This window comes from Eschscholzia californica, unplaced genomic scaffold (assembly GCF_041429995.1).
Source record: "Eschscholzia californica isolate CP2 unplaced genomic scaffold, dmEscCali1.0.p SCAF_3, whole genome shotgun sequence".
NCBI classification, from domain to species: Eukaryota; Viridiplantae; Streptophyta; class Magnoliopsida; order Ranunculales; family Papaveraceae; genus Eschscholzia; species Eschscholzia californica.
In genome coordinates this window covers 33,793,369-33,813,833 of record NW_028238420.1, presented here as the reverse complement: position 1 = coordinate 33,813,833, position 20,465 = coordinate 33,793,369, and the positions used below count along the sequence as shown (strand labels likewise).

Below are 20,465 nucleotides of genomic sequence, written 5' to 3'. Positions count from 1 at the left end.
TAAATAACCAAAGATTCCACCTTCTCTGAGATTCGAACGTCAACTCCTTGTAACCACTTGAGCCACCAACCGTTGACGAATGGGGTTATCTATTATATGTGCTTTAAGCATACTTAAATTAATTTTCTCCATAAGCTAGAAATCTTGTAAAAAATACAATAGTGGTGGGAGACGAACTTTAACTTGTTAAAATAAGAGATTGACTAAGCTCAATCTCCTTTGACCCCAGACATTTATTGGCACCCGGTATAAAGGACACAAATCGACACATCCGAAACCCAAACCAAAGGCTTGGACTCGGATTAGTCCGAGCCCTTTCTTTGGCTTTCAAACTGGTTCGAGTTTGAAAGCAGTCCGCATGTATTATCAAGGGAGAACTTCGAATTGCTATCTTGCCCTATTGCTTCAAGACAATTACCCTGAATTTATTGTTGAATAGGTTTGACAAATTCTAACGCTTAAGCTTTTTGACAAATTGAAATTACTTGGTTTGGGGCTTTCGATTCCAAATCTTCATCAATGTTCTATGGTAGTTCCTTGGTGGTTTCCTGGCATGATGATGATACGAAAAAGAACAAGAAGAAGAAGAAGAAGAAGAAGAAGACAGTCGTATCCGAGGGTAATAGGCACCCACATCGATCGGTAGGTGCCTTTAGTCGCTCCCCTTTATCTACTACTAGTACTTGTTTAATAGTATTATCTCAACTTGTGACGGGCCAATGAGGAACAAAGATCTTCCTCCATTTTAAAATGAAGCAACTCAGAGTCTCATCCCAAGCGATATTCTGACTTTCCTTGTAACATCCCGTGTTTTTAAGGTTAGTTGAGGGACTATTTGACATTTGGGTCAAATCAAAGGAGGGGCTAAATCAGCAAAGAGTGCAAAATAGGGGGTATTTTGCAATCATGCCAAAACTAGGGACTAAATAAGAATTTCGTGAGAATGGATAAGAAGAAAGAAAATCAGATTTTCTATCTCTGGTTTGCTCGACAGAACAAGGGTTAGGGTTTATTTCAACAAAAGATCGATTGGAGAGAGAGTTTCGAGTGGTTTCAAGGGGAAATCTTGTTTTTGGTCTAATTCGAGCATGAAGGAATGATTCAACCTAGGGTTTGTTAATTTGTGGTAAGAGATTTTGGTTTCTCTCTCTAGAACGAATTTTGTAAATGGTTTAATGGAGTCTTTGCTTTCGAATTTAGAGGAATTGGAATGGGTTTCATTATAGGAGAAGCCAAACATCTAAATCAAGGTAAGAAATTCAACAATTTTCATGATTTAATTAACTTGTTCTAAATTCTAGGGTTTATGATTGTGAAATTTGGGGATTTTTGTAGTTCATGAAATCCTAGGGTTTATGTTGATGGGAATTAAGTAATTTTGGTATATAAGCAACTATAGAGAGATTAGTTAATATAATTTATCGATCGAACAATGATTCGGGTGACTGAAATTCAGTCTACTGTTGTCAGATAATCTGGCCTTGTACAGTACTCGGATGTGTTTTCCCGAAACACGAGAGTCGTAGCTTAGGATCTTAGCTTTCCAGAATGGTATGGTACAACTCGATTCGATGTCGGAAGAGAGAGTTACGACTGTTTTACTAAACAACGCGTTATTCAGCAAATCTGAAAACTGCCTACTGTTTTTACTGTATTAGATAGTCATAGAGGTTCCAACAGATGTTTGAGTCTTCATCAATATTGTAGCTCGTCTTGTGACGATTCCAGAAAGGTATGGTACAAGTCGTTTCGATCTCGGACGAGAGAGTTATGACTGTTTTACCGAACAGTGCGCAGTTAGGAAAAATTCTGCTTTGTTGTTCGTATTTTTGCAAACTTCAAAGGTGACTCACTTGGATTTGGAGGAATACATTTAATAACTAAATGTTAGGGACATAAGTAAGTTCAAACACTGATTGGTGGAGCCTAAGTGGGCATGGTATGAAAGATAGAAGATCGATCGAAATTCGGTTAAGTCGAAGTCTTCCAAAGTTATCGTTTTGTTTTTATGTTATGAGTTTTCATTGTTTTGTTTTATTTATCGTTTTTGTCGTGCAAGGTTCTTTGTTTAGAACCTAATGTTTCTATTCGGTGTTTTTGGTTATTCTTCCTTATCCCAGAGTATGCGAATGAGGAGGAATAAGGTCGTCTGGTAGGCGGGAGGTCTTTGGTGAGCAAGGACTGAGGTAGGGGTTCTGAATCCTTTATCCAGCATGGTTTTATAGATAATGAAATGTGCTAAGTCGTATAGTTATATATGCACCATTATAACTAGAATTTAGGTAGCATGAAACTCAATTTTAGTTATGAACTGAAATATGTTGGAATGGTTTTGTTGTGATACGAGAAATGCTTTCGAACTGTTTTTACGATGATTGCGAACTACTTGGGATTTTCTTGTATGTACCCGACTGCGGATTATGTCAACCTACGGGCACGTAGCCATTGAGGGTAGGATGACATGTGGACACGGGTGTGACCCGTGTGAGACCGGTGAGGTGGACGACACTAGTCATGAGACCTGTGGGAGTAGAGTGCTTCACTTGCTGGCCATTGGTGCTCGTGCCTCTAGCTCGAGGCTCAGGGCCGTACACCCTGACCGCTCGTTGGGGAGGCGACATTGATTGGGATCCCTCTGCTTTGTGTGTGATGTGGCTATTGGTTGTTCCACTTCCGTGTTTGATAAGATAATGAATCGAACGTAATATGGTTTTGATATACGAAAGTAAATGGATTTTGAAAGATTGCATTAGATTCATGACAGGGTACCGAAGAGAGTAAGGTTCAGGTCCTACCATGGGTATTGGGGGACGGCTCTATTACTCGAACTCGGTGATCTAAGACGTATTTAGATACTTAAGGTATATATGTATCATGAGGTAAACTCTTCAATGATTGCGGAGTCCCTTAGTGGGAGAGGGGCTTACCGGCTAGGGGTAAGTCTCTTTCTCGAGGAGACGTAGTGCATTAGCTAGTGCCATAAATGGGCTGGTACTATCTAACGCACTCTAGGTTCTCCTGAGGTACTCTCCTCTTATTGGGAGCGCACCATGGGTGGGCAGCTAATCACTGCTATTGCTTGCTAGATTAAGGAAAATGGTTTTGTATATAGTATATATGATAACTGGTTTGATAACTCGATTTGTCATGATGTTTACAACTTATTAAATGAACTTTTGAAAACGTGATGGGTTTTGGATTGGTCTTCTACCAGAATAACTCGTGTCGGTGAGTATTCTGACCCCCTACCAGTTGTTAGTGTGCAGGTGCTTGGTTGTAGCCTCGAGGCGGAGTTGTATTCCAGCCAGTGATCTTGTCTAACGAGGCTAAAGGTGTTGCGTCGTTTTCTTTGGTTTTTGCTTATATGGTTTTTTCATTATTTTCAAGTTATGTATTTATTGCAGAAACCAAACTCTAAAATGTATATATATAACACTTAGAGTTGTTTATAGGTTGTATCGTTGTGTAAGAGGCTTTTATAGTTCTTTTTGTGGTTCGGGTTTCGACCCGAAACTGAGTTGAGTTTGTTTAGCTTCCGCTTTAGTTTATTTTTTTTCTTGTTTATGCGAATGTATGGTTTGCATGACAGGTTTTACAGGTGCGGCCGGTTCGATTTACAGAGGAGACTCTGTCGGATTTTTGTCTCGTCTGTGAGTTGCCGGGGCGTGGTCGTGTCTATTTTGGGACACGGGGCGTCACATTCCTACCTACCATCATCAAATCAATGGCTTCTTCTTCTTCTTCTTCTTGGTACTCCACATCACTACTTATCTTGTTCTTGTTCCTCTTCACCATATTTTCTCTCCCAATCTCCTCCTTCCCAACTTCCTCCATAATCAGACCTACTATATCAGACTCAATTACCCCACAACCAACACCATGGCCTGAACAATTCCACTCCATCCTAGTTATGAATTTCACCGGATCCCTCCAAATAATCGATCTATGGTACGATTGGCCCAACGGAAGGAACTTCAACATAATCCAAAAACAACTTGGTGAAATTCTCCATGACCTTGAGTGGAACAATGGTACCTCTTTCTTCTATACTCTAGAAAAGGATGCCTCTTCTTCTTCTTCCACCAAGAAATGCAGCTCGGCTCAGCTGGAAGTGGGTATTCTTCGACCTAACTGGCTCGACGGTGCAAACTATCTGGGACAACAATCAGTAGATGGGTTTCTCTGCAATGTCTGGGAGAAAGTGGATTTCATTTGGTACTATGAGCATGTTATCACCAAAAGACCTGTTCAATGGGTTTTCTACACAGGTAATTTAAGTGTGAATTGACTCGAGTCATATTTCAGAACTTTCGTTTTTATCTGTCTAGTGATGCCTCTGAATCCTAATTTGGGTCGATTTTTTTGTTCATTTGAGTCATACGATTCAGAGTTAGACAAGTTAGATTCGGAGAATGACGAAAAAAAAAACACTACCCAAATATGTAAGCCTCAAAATTGTTGTTAGAAGGAAAGAAAACCGTAAGTCTGAATTTAAACAAAATAATATGTAAATGTGATTGTTGCAGGAAGGACAGCTCATGTAATGACATTTGAAGTGGGAGCAGTGTTGGAAGATATAAAATGGCAAGCCCCCTCATACTGCTTCCAGAATATAGAGAAAGAAGAAGATGACTCAATACTTGTTTCAGAGGAGAGTTTAATAGAAGAAGGAATTTTGAGAGGTAGTAGTGGTAAAATTAGTGAGAAATGAAACTCCTGACTTATGTCTGAATTGATTGAGATGGATGTTATTTAATACTAGCAGTCAATGAGGTTTAGCTTCTTGTTTGTTACTAATCTCTCTTGAATAAAGGAGTTGTTTCTTTCTGACCAATAAAAATCTTTCTTTCTTGACATTACTTCATGATTTAAAAATTACTCGATCAAGTCGAGCTATGTTGTTTCATCAAAACAAAAAAAAGTCGAGCTATGTTGTGCACGTTAAACAGACAGCGGTCACCCAATTAAATTTTTTTATAAATTCATAAAGATCTGATTAGCCCCAGTTATGTTTCTAATTTAATTTACAAAGTCACAATAGAATAGATTAGAGGATACAACCGAAAGTACAGAAGGAAAAGGGTTTAGATTTTCACCAAGTTACACTTTTCTGTTTTAAGATACTTATATTAAGAAAAGAGACACATCAAGTAACTGCAATAAATATAACATTGAAAGTCGTCTGTAGTTGTTAAATGACTTAACAACGCGAGTAAACAATATAATGAAAAGGAAAGCTTCAATGAAACAACTAGAGAAGCCAAAGGCCTGTTAGCATAAGCATTTTTTAAGATGAGTAAAGTAAATTATAATATTTAAACTGAGCGCAGTGTCGACTTTCTTGCCTTTTTTTTATTACCGGGGACGCAGTCATTCCAAATATCTTCGGCTTGTTTGTGCACTTGTGATAAAACTCCTATTACAGAACAAAACAACAAATAGTAATATGTTTGGGTACAACTTAAAAAGGAAAAGAGGAAAAGCTATATAACACGGACAACAGCAATGATCCTGGAACCCGACAGTAGTACGAGTGTCAGATACGGCGAGCAGAAAGCGTTGGATAGGGCGAGCGGAAAGGGGGCATCCAGTCGTAGTTAGTAGGTCGGTTCATTTTTGCTCTACTATTTAATAGCTTTTTGACTGAGTATTGTTATTTTACGATCGTAAGATTCCGTGCAAGTTCACACAAAATGTTCATCAAAAGTCTCACATTATATCTAAAGAAACGACAGGAGTATCCATGTTACAGTCGTATATAGAGCGACTTAATCTCACAAGGTAATTTACCTTCATGACTCTTGCATAAGGATGTTTCCAATTGCACGGTGGCACTCATCGAATACGAGTAGAGATATCATGTCAAGATTGAGAAATGCCTTTCTCAAAGCAGCCAAAAGAATCATAGGGGTCATAACCATTACCTGTAGGAATAAATAACAGAAATTGATATTACAACCGAAACTACTGCCACAAGTTTCCAACTCATAAATAATTACCTCATGCTCGCTTATCTCTTTCTCCCAACGTTCCGAATTCCAATCATCAATGCCCCTTGCTCCATAGTATTGATCCACTTTGAAGTTTGTATGTATCTTAATAACATCAAATTGCTGCATTCATTGGAAACACTCAGGAAACACTTCGAAGGCGCGGGGACGAAACAGTTAGTAAATAAAGAGCAAGAAACCAATATAAACCATCCATCTTAAAAATTAACAAACTTGCGAAATTAAGCTCCTAAATTTCACCTGATTAGCTTAAAATTTTGATTAAAATAAAATTACCTGACTAACAAGATGAACAGTAGGTGCAAGAAATATAATCAACTTTCCATCTCTAGCTAACCCTATTTGTTGCATAAGCATAACTGCAATCATTGTCTTTCAAGCACCAGTATCTAACACAGCAATTGTGTTTTTCTGAATAGCAACTTCAAAAACCTTCCTTTGATAACTAAAACATCAAAATTTAACAGATTTTCAAGTTTGATCCGTCAAAAAGAAGAAATTTTTACAAGAGAAATTTGTCAAATGGGGGTACCTTCTTGGATCAAAATCCTTAATAGATTCCAAAGCAACTTTGTAAGTTTCAGAATCACCATTATCATCCAATTTTGACTCCGATTGCATGTCTTCGAAACTTCTTTTCAAGGAATTAGTCATTGTAGAATCAGCCATTGTAGATTAAACTGAGATTAACAGAACAAAAATCTCTCTGTCTCTCTCTCTATCTCTCTATCTTTCTCTCTCTAGAATGGAATCAACACGAAACTCATGATGCCCTAGAAAGTCTGAGAAAGAAGGGGTTTTTCCTCTTCAGTCTCTCTCTGTCTTGGGAGTATAAGAAAATTGCGCGCCAAATAGAAGAGTAAACGGCGCCGTTAAAGAGAAAAAAAATGGTGAAACGGTCAACGAGACCAATGACAAATAGTCAAAGCATTTGACTAAAAAAGACTTTTCGAGTTCTAACTCGGAAGTACTTTACTGACAGCTTCTCACCAGTAGTATCTTTTTCTTAGGGCAGTGCTATAGGGACCTGGCCAAAGTGTTAAAAGCAGACGGATATTTTCTTTTACTGCGGTCAATCAATTTTGTATTCAAAAAGTATACTCAGCCCGTCTTCAGGGATTCCCACTTGAATCGCATGTGAGAGAAACTCTTGTTTCTCTCTCCACGTGACTAAACATGTGAGATGAGAGAGAAACTCTTGTTTCTCTCACATGCGATTCAAGTGGGAGTCCCTAGAAGCGGGTTGTTTTGTATTAGCAGATGATTTAACCCTCATACTGTGTTGTTTGAGAGTATGAGAATAAGCACATAACAAAAAAAAAACACATAACAATGATACGTGGACCTTTAAAAGGTCATGACTTAAGGGGCTTTCAAAATCATCTAAATTGCGATTTTGGGTAGTAATTACATAATATAAATCTCCAAAAGCCCACTTGTTGTAGTAGATATATATCATTGTAATAGATTTGTGTTGTTTTATCATTTTAATAGATTTATATCTCAAGATTTGTCTTTGTATATATCTAATGCATGAAAAAAAAAATTTGTTGAAAATCTAATGCATGAATTAGATAATAAAACTTATTTTAAAATCTAAGTTTGCGACGTAGATTTGTCTTTGTATATATATATATATATATATATATATATATATATATATATGAAAATCAAATTTAGATTCAACTCTTACGAAAAACGGCATCTAAGGTTTCATCTTTTTTTTTTTTGATGAGAATCTAAGGTTTCATCTGGTTGCATAAACTTAACTACGTAAAAGAGAGATTCTTTTTATGAGACAAAGAGAAAGATTTGCAGGAGAAATAATGAAGAAGATGACAAATAAATACTATAATATGTAAGAGAGAAACAGACTTTTTTTGTTGACAGAGAAATAGGGACTTACAAAGCAAAATATCATATCAACTCCGAGATGTAACTTAATTACGCATGTACATGTGCATACAATGGGAAAGAACTCAAAATATCGTATTCAAATTATATATACAAGTAACGTATATATAAATGAAAATCAGATTTAGATCCAACTCTTATGAAAAATGACACCTCATGTTTCATCTGGTTGCATAAACTTAACTACGTAAAAAAAAGACTTTTTTTATGAGAGAAAGATAGAAAGATATGCAGGAGAAATAATGAAAAAGGCGACAAAAAATACTATAATATGCACAGAGAGAAAAGGACTTACAAGTTACAAAAACAAAATATGGTATCAACTCCAAATGTAACTTAATTGCACATGTACATGTACATACTATGAGAAAGAACTCAAAAATGGGAGAATAAAACAAGGGTCAGTAAAACCCCTACTTCGACTAGTAATAAAAATCTTAAAGATTGATAGATAGTGATTTAGACATGGATTGATCAATTTAATGTTTGGATACTACTTTGGGGAGAGAGATTGTGAAATTTATTGTGAAAATATTAATAATTATGGTGAAAGAAATTGAGCATTTTAAAATTTGAATACTGATATTTATGAGAAAGATCGAGAAATACCATTTAGATTTTGGTGAGAGAGGATGAGAAGCTTGGATATCCACCATCATAAAAGAGATTGAAAATTTTGAAGGGTATGAAGGAAAATTCTAGGAATACAGGAGATTGAAATTTTTTTGAAACCGATAGATTTAGGGGAAACAACAAAAGTGAGAGATTTAGAGCACCTCCAATGTAATAACACTCATACTAGGAAACCGTGACGGCTACACAGGTTTTTTTAGAGTTTCTTTAAACTCTCTCCACCTCAAAATCGATTTGAATCTTGAAGAGAATGTAGCGATACTTGAGTTGATATGCCTAAAGAGGACACATTTCTAGAGTATCCTTGTGAGATATCACTGATTGTCCAACTAAGCATTTTTTTTAATATTAAACTATAAACACTTCTTCGAGAATCTTCATAATAATTAACTAATTTTATCTTCTACAAAATAATCATGTCATATAAATATATAAAATAACTTTGGAGACAGCGAATTTGGAGGATCATTATTTTGCCTTATAAGAATGAGATAAAGGCGGGAATTGGGCAGACTATTTTGCCTTATTGCCTTATAGGAATTTAGAGGGTCACTACTGTTTTGACTCTCAACGTTCGAGATTTTAAAACACAAACTCTTCCTCCCCCGTCTGATTTCATTCTTTTCTCCATCCAATAAGATTTCATTTTTTTCTCTACAATCTCAATATATTATTTTGTCTCTCAAATTTCTTATTTCCCTAATAGCCCCCAACTTTGTGACTGGCTTCCTGCCTAGCCTCCTACTTTGTCAAAAATACTCAGATGACCATCTTTTTCAGATTCTGTTATAACACCATTAATTAGTCATCACCTCTCTTTCATCCAACTCATCGCCTCTCTCTGCCACCTCATCATCTTCACCGGCGAAGGTCACCGGTCGACCAATTTTCTGGTCAGCAACCTTCAAACATTTTTAAAGTAAAATCTATCTTCTCTCTTCTCTCTCTCTCTCTCTCTCTCTACACACTCCGCGCGAAGGGAAACCCTTCGCCAGAGTAGGTCTGCTTGATCTGTTCTTTGAATATACTTTGAAGGTTTGTTCCTTGAACAGATCAAGGTACTCCGGCGAAGGGTTTGCAAAGAGAGAGGAGAGAAGATAAAAAAATTTAAAATGTTTGAAGGTCGCCGACCAGAAAATTGGTCGGCCGACGACCTTCGTCGGTGAAGATGATGAGGTGGCAAGAAGATGAGGTGGCAGAGAGTGGCGATGAGTTGGATGAGAGAGAGGTGATGACTAATTAACGTTGTTATAACGGAATTTGAAAAAAAGAGTCATCTGGGTATTTTTGACAAAGTAGAAGGCTAGGCAGGAAGCCGGTCACAAAGTTCTGGGCTATTAGGGAAATAACTCTCATTTTTACTCTCTCAAGTCTATGAGATATTTACTAATGTACTATGCATATTACTCGAGGGTTTTTCATCTCTCTAAATATTTTCAATCCTCTGAAATGTACAAATCAGGATTTTTTTTGTCTGTCCCCTCTATACTAAGTGGTAATTGAGTTACACCTCCCGCCCATAATTGTTAATTGAGTTACCTATTTTGCCTTATTATTTTTGACAAAATACTTGGGTCATGTTTGGCGTAAGGAAATTAGAATCATAAATTACATAATATACGGAGAAAATAAGTCTTTACGAGTCATATTCTTGACTTAACCGAACACGAATGTAGGGTATTTCAATTACTAAAATTACAATACTAGATCGTTATTCTTGGTAGCCATATTTTTTTCGCACGTGCAACATTTAGGAAATTTTCGGTCTCATATTTTTTTCTTTTGTTTAATTTGTGGACTTTTTTTCCTTCATATCCATGAAAATGTACTGTACATTTATGAATGCAGATGAAAAATCTATGAGTCAATGCATTTTCTCCTTCAAGTCATATAATGCAATGACATACAAAAAATGTATAGAACATTTATGAATGTCTTGCGCATAACAATTTGGGTTATTTCCCAAATAGCTCCAACTTTATGACCAGTTTCCTGCCTAGTCCCCTACTTTATCAAAAACACCCAGATGACTCCCTTTTTCAGTTACCGTTATAAATTCGTTAACTAGTCATCACCTCTCTCCTCCATGTCATCACCTCTCTCTGCCACCTCATCTTATCGCCACCTCATCGTTTTCACCAGCGAAGGTCGCCGACTGGCCAATTTTCTGGCTGGCGACCTTCAAACACAAAAAAAAATCTCTCTTCTTCTTCCTCTCTCTTCCTTTTTCTCCTCTCTGGTAAGTTTAATCTACAATTTTTTTCAGTGTTATACAAAATCTTTTGCTGCAATATCCACTTCCTATTTTGCCAACCCCATTAACACACTAAGGTTTTAATGGTGATTCTTTAATAAAGCATTTGCGTGTTTTTGTGTTAAAAGAAAGCATCTACGTGTTGGTGGGGACACAACACCCATGTTTAACCTAATAATTAATCTCTAAAACTTCCCCAAAAAAAATACTCAAATTAAAAAAGAACCCATTTTTCCATTTCATTTACCCACAAACAATGAATCAACAAAAAGACAGATAGATTGTTCAACATTATGAAAATGGAGAAACCCATTTTTCCATTTCATTTCATTCAACATTTTCAACATTATGGTTCAACATTATGAAAATGAAGAAACCCTAATTATCATTCTTGCTTCCGCGATTTGGTCTTTGTTTGGATTCATCTTCTTGAATCACCATTAAAACCTTAGTGAGTTAATGGGGTTGGCAAAATAGGAAGTGGGTATTGAAGCAAATGATTTTTGATAGTGTTAGAAAATTAAATTCGAAATAGATGCGGAAGTACAAAATTGGAACTGCAAGATACTGAAATCTGAAAGTCTTCTAACCCTAATCTAAGGGTGGGAATTATGCCCGTCCGGAACGCCCGGGTCCGAAGAAGAAACGTTCAGCCCGAAACCCGTCACGGGTAGTGCACACCCGGCCCGCCTCAAGATAGTGAGCGGGGCTTGGAGTACTTCTGAAAAACACCTACCCGTCCAAGAAGCCCGTCTATGAAGCCCGTTTAAGAACCCCGTCTGGAGGCACCCTCTGCTATGATCCTTGTGATAGTGGGTTTCTTCTTTTCCTCCAACATCCAACGACCTGAAAAGAAAGTTTCTTTCACCTTGGCCGTTAGATGTAGGGTGGTATGTTCCTTAACCCTATTTAAAGTAGTTTCTCACTCCTCAAATAAACAGCCGCACCTCCTCATTTTCAGCTTCAACCTTCTTTCTTTTTCCACCTCTTTTAGTTTTATCTTCCACCTTCACCCACTATTAGGAAACACTAATAACTTCTTAGTCAACCTATTGATTTTTTTGCTCAAGATGATAAAAAAAAGAGAGAGAAATTGAAGGTTAAGAAAAAACATAGAGTTGGACAGAGGGAAAGAGGAAGATGAAGATCTAAAGAAAGAAAATAACATTCTCAAGACGAAACATTCCTTGTTCGATTTACAATCCTATATTACTTTCTTTTGGATGTTTCATTTTGACTTTGTAATCCATTCTTTGGTTTCTTATGTGTTGATTTTATATAACAATGACAAACCCACAATGGTATATAATATATGTATTTCTGATCGATTTATGTTTAATGTAAGTATTTGTTTGATTTCTCTCTCTTTATCTCTATGTGTGTTGTTTTTAGATGTATGATGTTGTCTGTTAGATCTTTTCTTGTGATTAAAATTAAGGGTTAATTCCGTTTTGGCCCCCGATTTGTGACCAACTGGCCGTTTTAGCCCCGATAAGTGTCTGGCAGTTCGTTTTGGTCCCAAAAAATTCCTAAATGGCCCCAAATTTTTTTAAACCTTCCAATTCTACCCCCATGACATTTCTGTAATTATTTTTTTTCTTTTTCTTTGTCCACCTCATCTAACAATTACCACATCACTCTGTCCACCTCACCCTTCTTTTCCGGCGAAAAGTTGCCGGCCGGAATAAAAAATTCCGGCCGGCCACCTTTAATAAAAAAAAAAAACTTCCTTTCTCTCTCCTCTTCTTCTTCTTCCTTTCTCTCTCCTCTTCTTCTTCCTTTCTTTTTCTTCTTCTTTTCTCTCTCTTCTTCTTCCTTTCTCTCTCTTCTTCTTCCTTTTCCCTCAATATTTTAATTTCTTGGGTAGGTAATGGATCTAAAGGCTAAGATTTGAGAAAAAACGCAACGAACGATCGGATTTGTCTTTCGAATTGTCCCAGTCAGCACAAAACATTGTGTTTTGTTATATAGACTAGGGTATAGCCCGTGCCTTCGGCACGGTGCCTTTTGTGGAGCACTTACCCATTGAGACTTGCAAGATTTTTCACCATATTTTTGGAGTGAAGAAACATTACCAGAACTAACACCTAAGTTGCAACAGTTTGTTTAAATAAAATGAACAAATAGTAATTTACAAAATATGAAACATATATTAACAATTATTGAAAATTGACATTTGTCAATGATATTACAACACCATTAAATGTGAAAGGAACAATGAAATTGGGAGCATTAAGCTATCTAAAATGATAATGTTAAATTGACAACACTGTTAACCTCAAGCTTTAAGATGCTCCCTCTTTGTAGTTTTCAACTTGGTTGGTTTTTCTCTGCCATCACCATTAAATTTTGACCCTGAAGCTGATGGTTCCAAGATATCATGGCTTGGGCTGCTGCGAGTAGTTAAGTATCATCATTTGTAACGTACAAATTTCGTGTATCTAAACTAAATTGATCAAATGGATAAGAGGTAACGGACATCCGAGTTTATGGTGAAATTTCATCTCCAATTTGTAGTTAGTCCCCTCCCCACATGGATTCTGCACGAGTAGGTTCTTGTTAGCTCCATGCTTTGCGAAAATTAGACCAACCAACATCAATAATGTACGAAAGCATAGTTAGACAACAATAAATTACCTACCCTTGACACCAAAGATTCAATAATCTTTTTCTGCCCTCCGGAATAAAAATAGAGGATTTAATTTCTCTTCCATGCTGGTCCATTTTTCTACTCTTCAATACCTTGCTGATTTTCTTCCTTCTCTTCTACATTCTGAGGCAGAGTTTTAATTGCTTGATTCTCTGAAGATGAGCCTACATTTTTTATACGTCGAGAACTCCTAGAAGAATTTAAATTCTCTACAGGAATGTCCTCTAATGGAGCTATGTTTATCGATACTTTATTTAAATGAACTCAATAAGAACAGTATCATATTGAATTATCAAATCGTAAAATACCAATATCATAATAATCAATTGAATTATCAAATCGTAAAATACCCACACGACTTAAGCTCGGCGCTTACCGTTCATGAACTAAGCAATATAAATTTTCATTTAAAAAATAACAACTATGGTATAATACATAGGCCCCCATGCTTGATGCACAGGAAAGTAATGAGATTACCACAACAGTCATGTCCAAAATATCCCCCAACACTGTTATCTCCTCTGTTTCTTCTTATCTCCTTTTCTGTTTAAAAGTTTTTACAGACGTCATTGAAGGTCAAAATACTTAAAGACAATAGAAAAGTAGATTTCGCAACTTCAAAACACTAATCACATCACAACCAAAAGAACCCACAAAAAAAGTAACATGAAAACTGCACTGCTTTAACTTTTGTTATTCAGTTCTAAGTACTACGATGTCAAAAGGTAAAACCCAGAATAGTAAAATCAACATTTTGTTTTTTCTGAACCTACCTAAGTAATAAAAGTGTAGACATCTATGATGTCCAAATTTCACACTTAAGCATACCCAGAATCTAATAAGAAGATGAAGGAGAAGAAAGAAATTTAAGAGGGAGAAGCAGAAGAAAGCATAGTTAGTACCCACAAAAAAAGTAACATGAAAAGTAGATTTCGCAACTTCAAAACACTAATCACATCACAACCAAAAGAACCCACAAAAAAAGTAACATGAAAACTGCACTGCTTTAACTTTTGTTATTCAGTTCTAAGTACTACGATGTCAAAAGGTAAAACCCAGAATAGTAAAATCAACATTTTGTTTTTTCTGAACCTACCTAAGTAAAAGTGTAGACATCTATGATGTCCAAATTTCACACTTAAGCATACCCAGAATCTAATAAGAAGATGAAGGAGAAGAAAGAAATTTAAGAGGGAGAAGCAGAAGAAAGCATAGTTAGTACCCATCAAGTTCACCACCATCGTCAGCCATACACATTCACGCACCAGATATAAGGAAGAAATAACACCAAATCACTTCAAGTATATATTAACAAGATAAATATTAACATATAGATGTTACCCAAGAAGGGGAGAAATGGTACCAACAATAGCCTCAGGGCCCCAACCCATGTACTCACTGTTCACAGGGTGTATTTGCTGAAGAGGAGTATACACAAACACGTAAAGAGCAAGATTGGATGCTCCAAGTCTTGCTGCCAAGATATTAGCCTGTAAACAACCACGCCATAGAGGCATTCATGAGATATCAAATCTTTAGAATAAAAATTCATCTTTTCTAGAAAGGGAAATTTAAATACTGGTAAAAGAGATTGGTTGGACCCCTTGCATGCCAATATAGATGTGCCTGCTAGTCTAACCGTAGTAGCCCAGACAGCTGCGTGCGCGACATTAACACGACCAGACGGCAATGACCATAATTAAATCAACCATGATAGAGTTAGAGAAATCTATAATCCAAAATATCTGCATTAAATGATTCTACATTCATCGGCCCAAACATAATCAACAACAGCCTCTCCCACCATTCTTGTAGGAGGCGCAAATGTGAACTTGTATATGTCATCTCCCTTTATTGATGTCGGACAGTCGGACCAATTAGAGAAAACTTAAACTGTGCAACCATGCCTCCTGTGTGTAGCTGATGCTTCATTTTCTTTCTTCCTTGCCATCTGCAAATTATAAGTCCATGTTTGTCCTGGTAGTATTGGACAGTTTGTCCCTTGTACTCCATCTTGCCTTGAACTTTTCCTTTGTTGCACCCCATTCCAAGTGAAGGGTAGGGGTTTCTGGGAGATTGTAATGAACATTAACATAAATACTATCCTTCGTTGTTCCGTTAATTAGAGGACCGGGAAACTGACTATTGATAACAATGACGTTTATCAGTTCCAAGAGGAGAACGTTGAGAGTAAAAAACAGTCCAATCATACCAACGATCTGGGTTACTGGCATTTCCCAATCTGAAACAGATCACTATCAAGAAAATATACAAACCCAAACTTGATTTAATGAAATCTAATAGCCCTTTATACATCATTTATGTTTACAAATGGAAGAACCCTAATATCTTAAGGAGTATACACAAACTTGATTTAATGACCTTTATCCAGACACTAAGAAGAACAGTGATGCAGTCGAGATAGAAAATCAAGTCTAACATAACTAACTTTATTAAAACAGAACCAATCTTGTTCATATACCTAAACTGCTTTCATACTGCTTTCTTTCATACGCTCCGAGCATATTTTATATTTGCAACCTTACAACAAATATATAAAAAAATAACTACCTCAATAAATAACCAAACGAAACACTTGACTGCATCAATTGATCAACTAAAACCCATTAATTGTCAATTAAAGAGAAAATAGATTAGAATATAATTGAAAACTATGAGAATCCATTTTATGGCATCCGTAAATCGACCACATTTCAATCGATTATCATATTAAAAAATCTATTAGAATAAACCAATATAAGTCAGAAAAAATAAAATATAAACCAATATAACAATAACTCAAAACCATGAACCCAAAAGAGATATTTGAAACCAAAAAAATTATGTATTACTGTGATTAAACCATGGAGTGATCCGAATACATTAACAACAAAAGGAAATGGAACAAAGAGAGTGAAAAGATTGCGTACGTACCCGTCATTTGAGAAATGGTTCATTAAGACACCTTAGACTTGAAGCGAACTCATGGTTAACACAAAAGTCGTGTCTTCAAAACCGTCCATATAGCTTTTGGAATGTTTAAATTAACACAAAAAAAAGTTATTCTGACCGTCCATATAGCTTTTGGAATGTTTAAATTAACACAAAAGTCGTGTCTTCAAAACCGTTTAAGTTTCTGACTTGAAGATAAAGTAGTAGTAGTAGCAGCCTCTGTACAAAAAAGATCCATTCAACATTAGTCAACATTTGAAAAAAATCAAACTCTTTTCTTCTCAAATTCCATTTGAAGTCCATACAGTTTCTTATGAGTTCAAACATAAAAGAAAAGTTTGGAGATAGGCACGAGATTAACAAACAAAAGTTACAAACAATTAGCAAGATGTGAATGAAACACTCCCCAAATAATTTTAAATCTTAAAAGAACTTCACTGAAGCATTTCTTCAAACACATCGTGAGCAAGAAGTATATACTGATGATCAAGAGAATACCGACTGTAATTCAAAGGAGATAGGATTACTTGGTGTAATTTCCAAGAAATAAAATTACAATGACGAATAAAAAAGTATCTTCCTCCAATTCAAAAGAATTATGAAGAAGAATCAAAATTTAATATTGAAGATCAAAAGAGAGATTATACTTACAGTAAGAAGAATCAAAGTTGTAAAGAATAATAAAAAATACCTTTCTCAAAAATGCAATTCAAGAAAAGCAGTCACATTAAATGAGAACCTCTATAGATGTCACAGGAGGTAGAAAAAAATTATCTGGAGGTTTAGTCGACAAAATCAGATGATAAGAAACAGGAAGAGTGTTTCGACACTGGAGATGAAATGGAGGGGGTTTTACACAGGGTAACCGAAATAGTATTTGTGTAGGGAAATGAAGGCGATTAAGTGAAGGGGCGTAAAGTAAGGAGAAAAGAAAATCGCGGGTGGGGAGACGAAGGGTTTCAGGGATAAAGGGTCATCTCTTTCAACCGTCAAGATCAATTCAACTACTTGAAAGGGTCATGAGATCATTGCGTTTTGTAGTAGGTAGGTAATAGATCCCACCGCCAAGATGCAAAAGTAAAAGAAACAAACGGCCAGATTTATCTCTAGGTTTGTCCCAGTCAGCATGTTTCAACCTGTTTTATTATATAGACTAGGCATAATCCCCGCCCTACGGGCGGGAAAATGCCCTTTACGCAACACGAAGAAGTAAGCATACAAAATCCAATCTAAAATTTTTTGAAAAATTTATTTAACAACTGATGGACCAAATATTGACTCAAGTAAAAAACAAAACATTACGTTGACTAACAATTTTATTTGCGAAATATTAAACAAAACCACCATCACCTATCTTTAAACTTCTTCTTCTGTTTTGTAATCTTTTTGTGAGAAGAGAGAGAGAGATTCATAGAGAGAGTGTTTTGTAGAGAGATAAAGAGAGATCACAGAGAGTTATTTATCATCTCTTACTTTGTTTATCTATAATCTCAAGCAGGAATTAAAACCGAGGCATCATTACCATTATTCTTTTGATTTCTGTTAGTGTCAATTAGTGATAAAGAAAACACAACAAAGAGTGAGAAGAGAAACAGAAAGTTAGAGAGAGAAAGAGAGTTGGAGAAGACGAGAAAATCCGTGGGAATGTTATTTTCCCACAGAGAAATTGTTTTCGAGAAGACGAGAAAACTAGGGGTGTTCGTTGGTTCGGTATCCGGTATTTTGATGTCATCCGTTACCAAACCACTCATGATTTGGTTAGTGATTTTTCAAACCGTTACCAAACCGCTCATGGTTTGGTTCGGTTAGTAACCAAACCACCATAAGCGGTTTGGATACTACTGGATACCAAACCATCCAAAAAACAATTTGTTCTCCATGAAAATTGGCGAATCGAGTTACTTTCTTCATACATTGACGTATAAAATCAAGACAACACTCCTTAAAAATCTGGAGACAATCAAACTAACATAGTCGAAAAACATTTGAAACATTAAAGACATGTGCAGGCCACCGACCGAAATATTATATAGTAGCTAGTAACATTAATGATACATGAATTGTTTTAATCTAATACTAGATAGTAACATTATATTGTAGTAGTGTTGTTGTTCAGTATGGGTAGTAGTTATTTCTGCTTCTGACAAGAACTTGATGAAAGATATGTATTTGTATGAAATTATAGAGATGTGATAGATATATTTTAGAAAAAATTATGTAAATATATAATTATATATATTAATTGAACTTGACTGGTTCGGTTTGGTTTTAATGGTTCCTAAAAATTACATCCACTTACCGAACCAAACCAGTTGATTTTTAGAAATCTATAACCGTACCAAACCACTCGTTGTTTGGTTTGGTTAGAAAACCGACTGGACCGGTTTGGATCGGTTTGGTTTGATTGGTTCGGTCTATTTTTGCACACCCCTAGAGAAAACTGCTCCCTTAAGGCGCGTTTGGTTGCCAGACGGGAAAATCAGCAGGAAAAACAATTTCCAGCGAGAAAAAGTTTAGTTCTTCTCCTTTCTCTCTCCTATTCTTCATACTTATTAGTATTAATCTCTTCCATTATGAGTAGCTAACCAATTAATCTAGGGTTAGGATGAAACCTTAGCTTTGTATGAATATTTGGCCATTTTCTCACAACGAATATCTTCGAGATGCTTTTATATTGAAAATTTGATTTTCCTCACTTAGTTCATGATATTTCTCTCATTAACTATGCTTATGTTTTGATGTGTCATATTTAGACTAAGTGTCTTTAATGTCTCATGCTTAAGGTTTGATAGTTAATAGTTTGATTGTCTTATGAATGTGTGTTTTGAAATTAAAATATTAGATGTGTTTGTTCTAAAAAGTTTAGATTTTCCGAGGTCGGTATAATTGGCTACCTTCCCTTGAGTTATAAAAAAAGATTTGAGTTGTCATTGATTAGGTCACGATTTATACACGTTAAGGTGGATTCCGGAACCCTAGTTTTTCTCCTCGTAAGCTTCTCCATTAATCATATTTCCGTTGTTTTAATCAAGTTTGTTATTTTTATCGTCTCATCACAAAAATCAATTTCAAAAGAAAACCTTATTAATTATAAGATTTCAGAATAGGTTGACTTAGTCTCTGAGGAACGAACCGGTCTTACCGGAACTATCACTTGACGCCCGTATACTTGCGGGTGACTAATTAGGAAACTTTTTAGGCCCATCAAGTTTTTGGCCGGCCGGCGACCATCAATTTTTTTTTTTTTTATTCTCTGTCTCTCTAAAAACTAAAATTTTTTTTTCGCTGACCTTCAATGGATCTGCTCTCTCTAGATTTGTAGAGAGAGAGAGTTAAAAAAAATTTAGTTTTTAGAGAGAGAATAAAAAAAAAATATTTTGAAGGTCGCCGTCCGGCGACCCCTGTCGGAGAAGATGATGATGTGGCGTGGTCAAATGATGTGGCAGAGAGAGAAAATGAGATAGAGGAGAGAGAGTAACGGTGTTATAACGGAAGGGGGCCATATGGGTATTTCTCGTAAAGTTGGGGGCCAGGCGGGAAGTTGGTCACAAAGTAAGGGCCCATTAGAGAAATAACCCATAAGGAAATCATTTAAATTTGTTTATTATAAACTAAAAAAATAAATAAATTACCAAGTAACTAAAATTAACTCAGCAAAATTAACCATTTCTATTTCAGAATATTAGAGCATATATTACTTGTTGAAAATTTGACTGAATGATAGAGCATGGATTATAGTTTATTAGAATGAACTCCATGATAAATAAATGACAATTTCGAAGTCTACAAGTCAAACCAATGTGTCAGATTGTGCCCTGCCATAAAGATCAGATGGACTAAAGATGTGTAACCATGAATCCCTTATGCTAAACCCTAATGGAACTCGATCAAAGAGATTTAAATGGAATGATTGCGATTATGTGGCTTACATGGACCATTGTTATTTGTTAATGTATATACTAAAGAAGAAGTTCTTTTGTTTTTCGAAATTATGAAAATGAAGTGTCTAATCTTTACATCATAGGATGGAAAGGTATTATCTTAAGATCAA

At 35.9% G+C, this 20,465-nt stretch overlaps 2 protein-coding genes and 1 long non-coding RNA gene across 11 annotated transcripts; 1 reads left to right on the top strand and 2 right to left on the bottom strand.

Moving 5' to 3' along the window:
* Positions 1-817: 817 nt before the first annotated feature.
* LOC147549718 (uncharacterized protein At4g14100-like) lies at positions 818-4,840 on the top strand. Of its 3 annotated transcripts, XM_086667566.1 has the most exons (6): positions 978-1,126; positions 1,201-1,250; positions 2,121-2,186; positions 3,253-3,332; positions 3,590-4,268; positions 4,527-4,840. In XM_086667566.1, exons 5-6 carry the CDS (start codon positions 3,725-3,727, stop codon positions 4,709-4,711), a joined length of 729 nt encoding a protein of 242 aa, XP_086523692.1. In that variant the 5' UTR covers positions 978-1,126; positions 1,201-1,250; positions 2,121-2,186; positions 3,253-3,332; positions 3,590-3,724; the 3' UTR covers positions 4,712-4,840. The 3 variants fall into 3 exon arrangements, with proteins under 3 accessions (XP_086523690.1, XP_086523691.1, XP_086523692.1); XM_086667564.1 differs by having other exon boundaries at positions 818-1,250; XM_086667565.1 differs by lacking the exon at positions 3,253-3,332 and having other exon boundaries at positions 818-1,250.
* Positions 4,841-5,106: 266 nt separating this feature from the next.
* LOC147549717 (endoribonuclease Dicer homolog 3a-like) lies at positions 5,107-6,844 on the bottom strand. The gene is made up of 5 exons (XM_086667567.1): positions 6,544-6,844; positions 6,288-6,456; positions 6,000-6,113; positions 5,791-5,924; positions 5,107-5,416 (listed from the first exon to the last, which is right to left on the bottom strand). The coding sequence occupies exons 2-4, from the start codon at positions 6,378-6,380 to the stop codon at positions 5,793-5,795; spliced, it is 339 nt and encodes a 112-aa protein (XP_086523693.1). The 5' UTR covers positions 6,381-6,456; positions 6,544-6,844; the 3' UTR covers positions 5,107-5,416; positions 5,791-5,792.
* Positions 6,845-13,009: 6,165 nt separating this feature from the next.
* LOC147549716 (uncharacterized) lies at positions 13,010-17,422 on the bottom strand. Of its 7 annotated transcripts, none has more exons than XR_015238952.1 (6): positions 17,106-17,422; positions 16,397-16,915; positions 14,685-16,003; positions 13,940-14,005; positions 13,454-13,585; positions 13,010-13,352 (listed from the first exon to the last, which is right to left on the bottom strand). It is a non-coding gene; the product is annotated as an uncharacterized LOC147549716 (long non-coding RNA). The 7 variants fall into 7 exon arrangements; XR_015238950.1 differs by having other exon boundaries at positions 16,397-16,633; positions 17,106-17,403; XR_015238951.1 differs by having other exon boundaries at positions 17,066-17,118.
* Between the last annotated feature and the right edge of the window lie 3,043 nt (positions 17,423-20,465).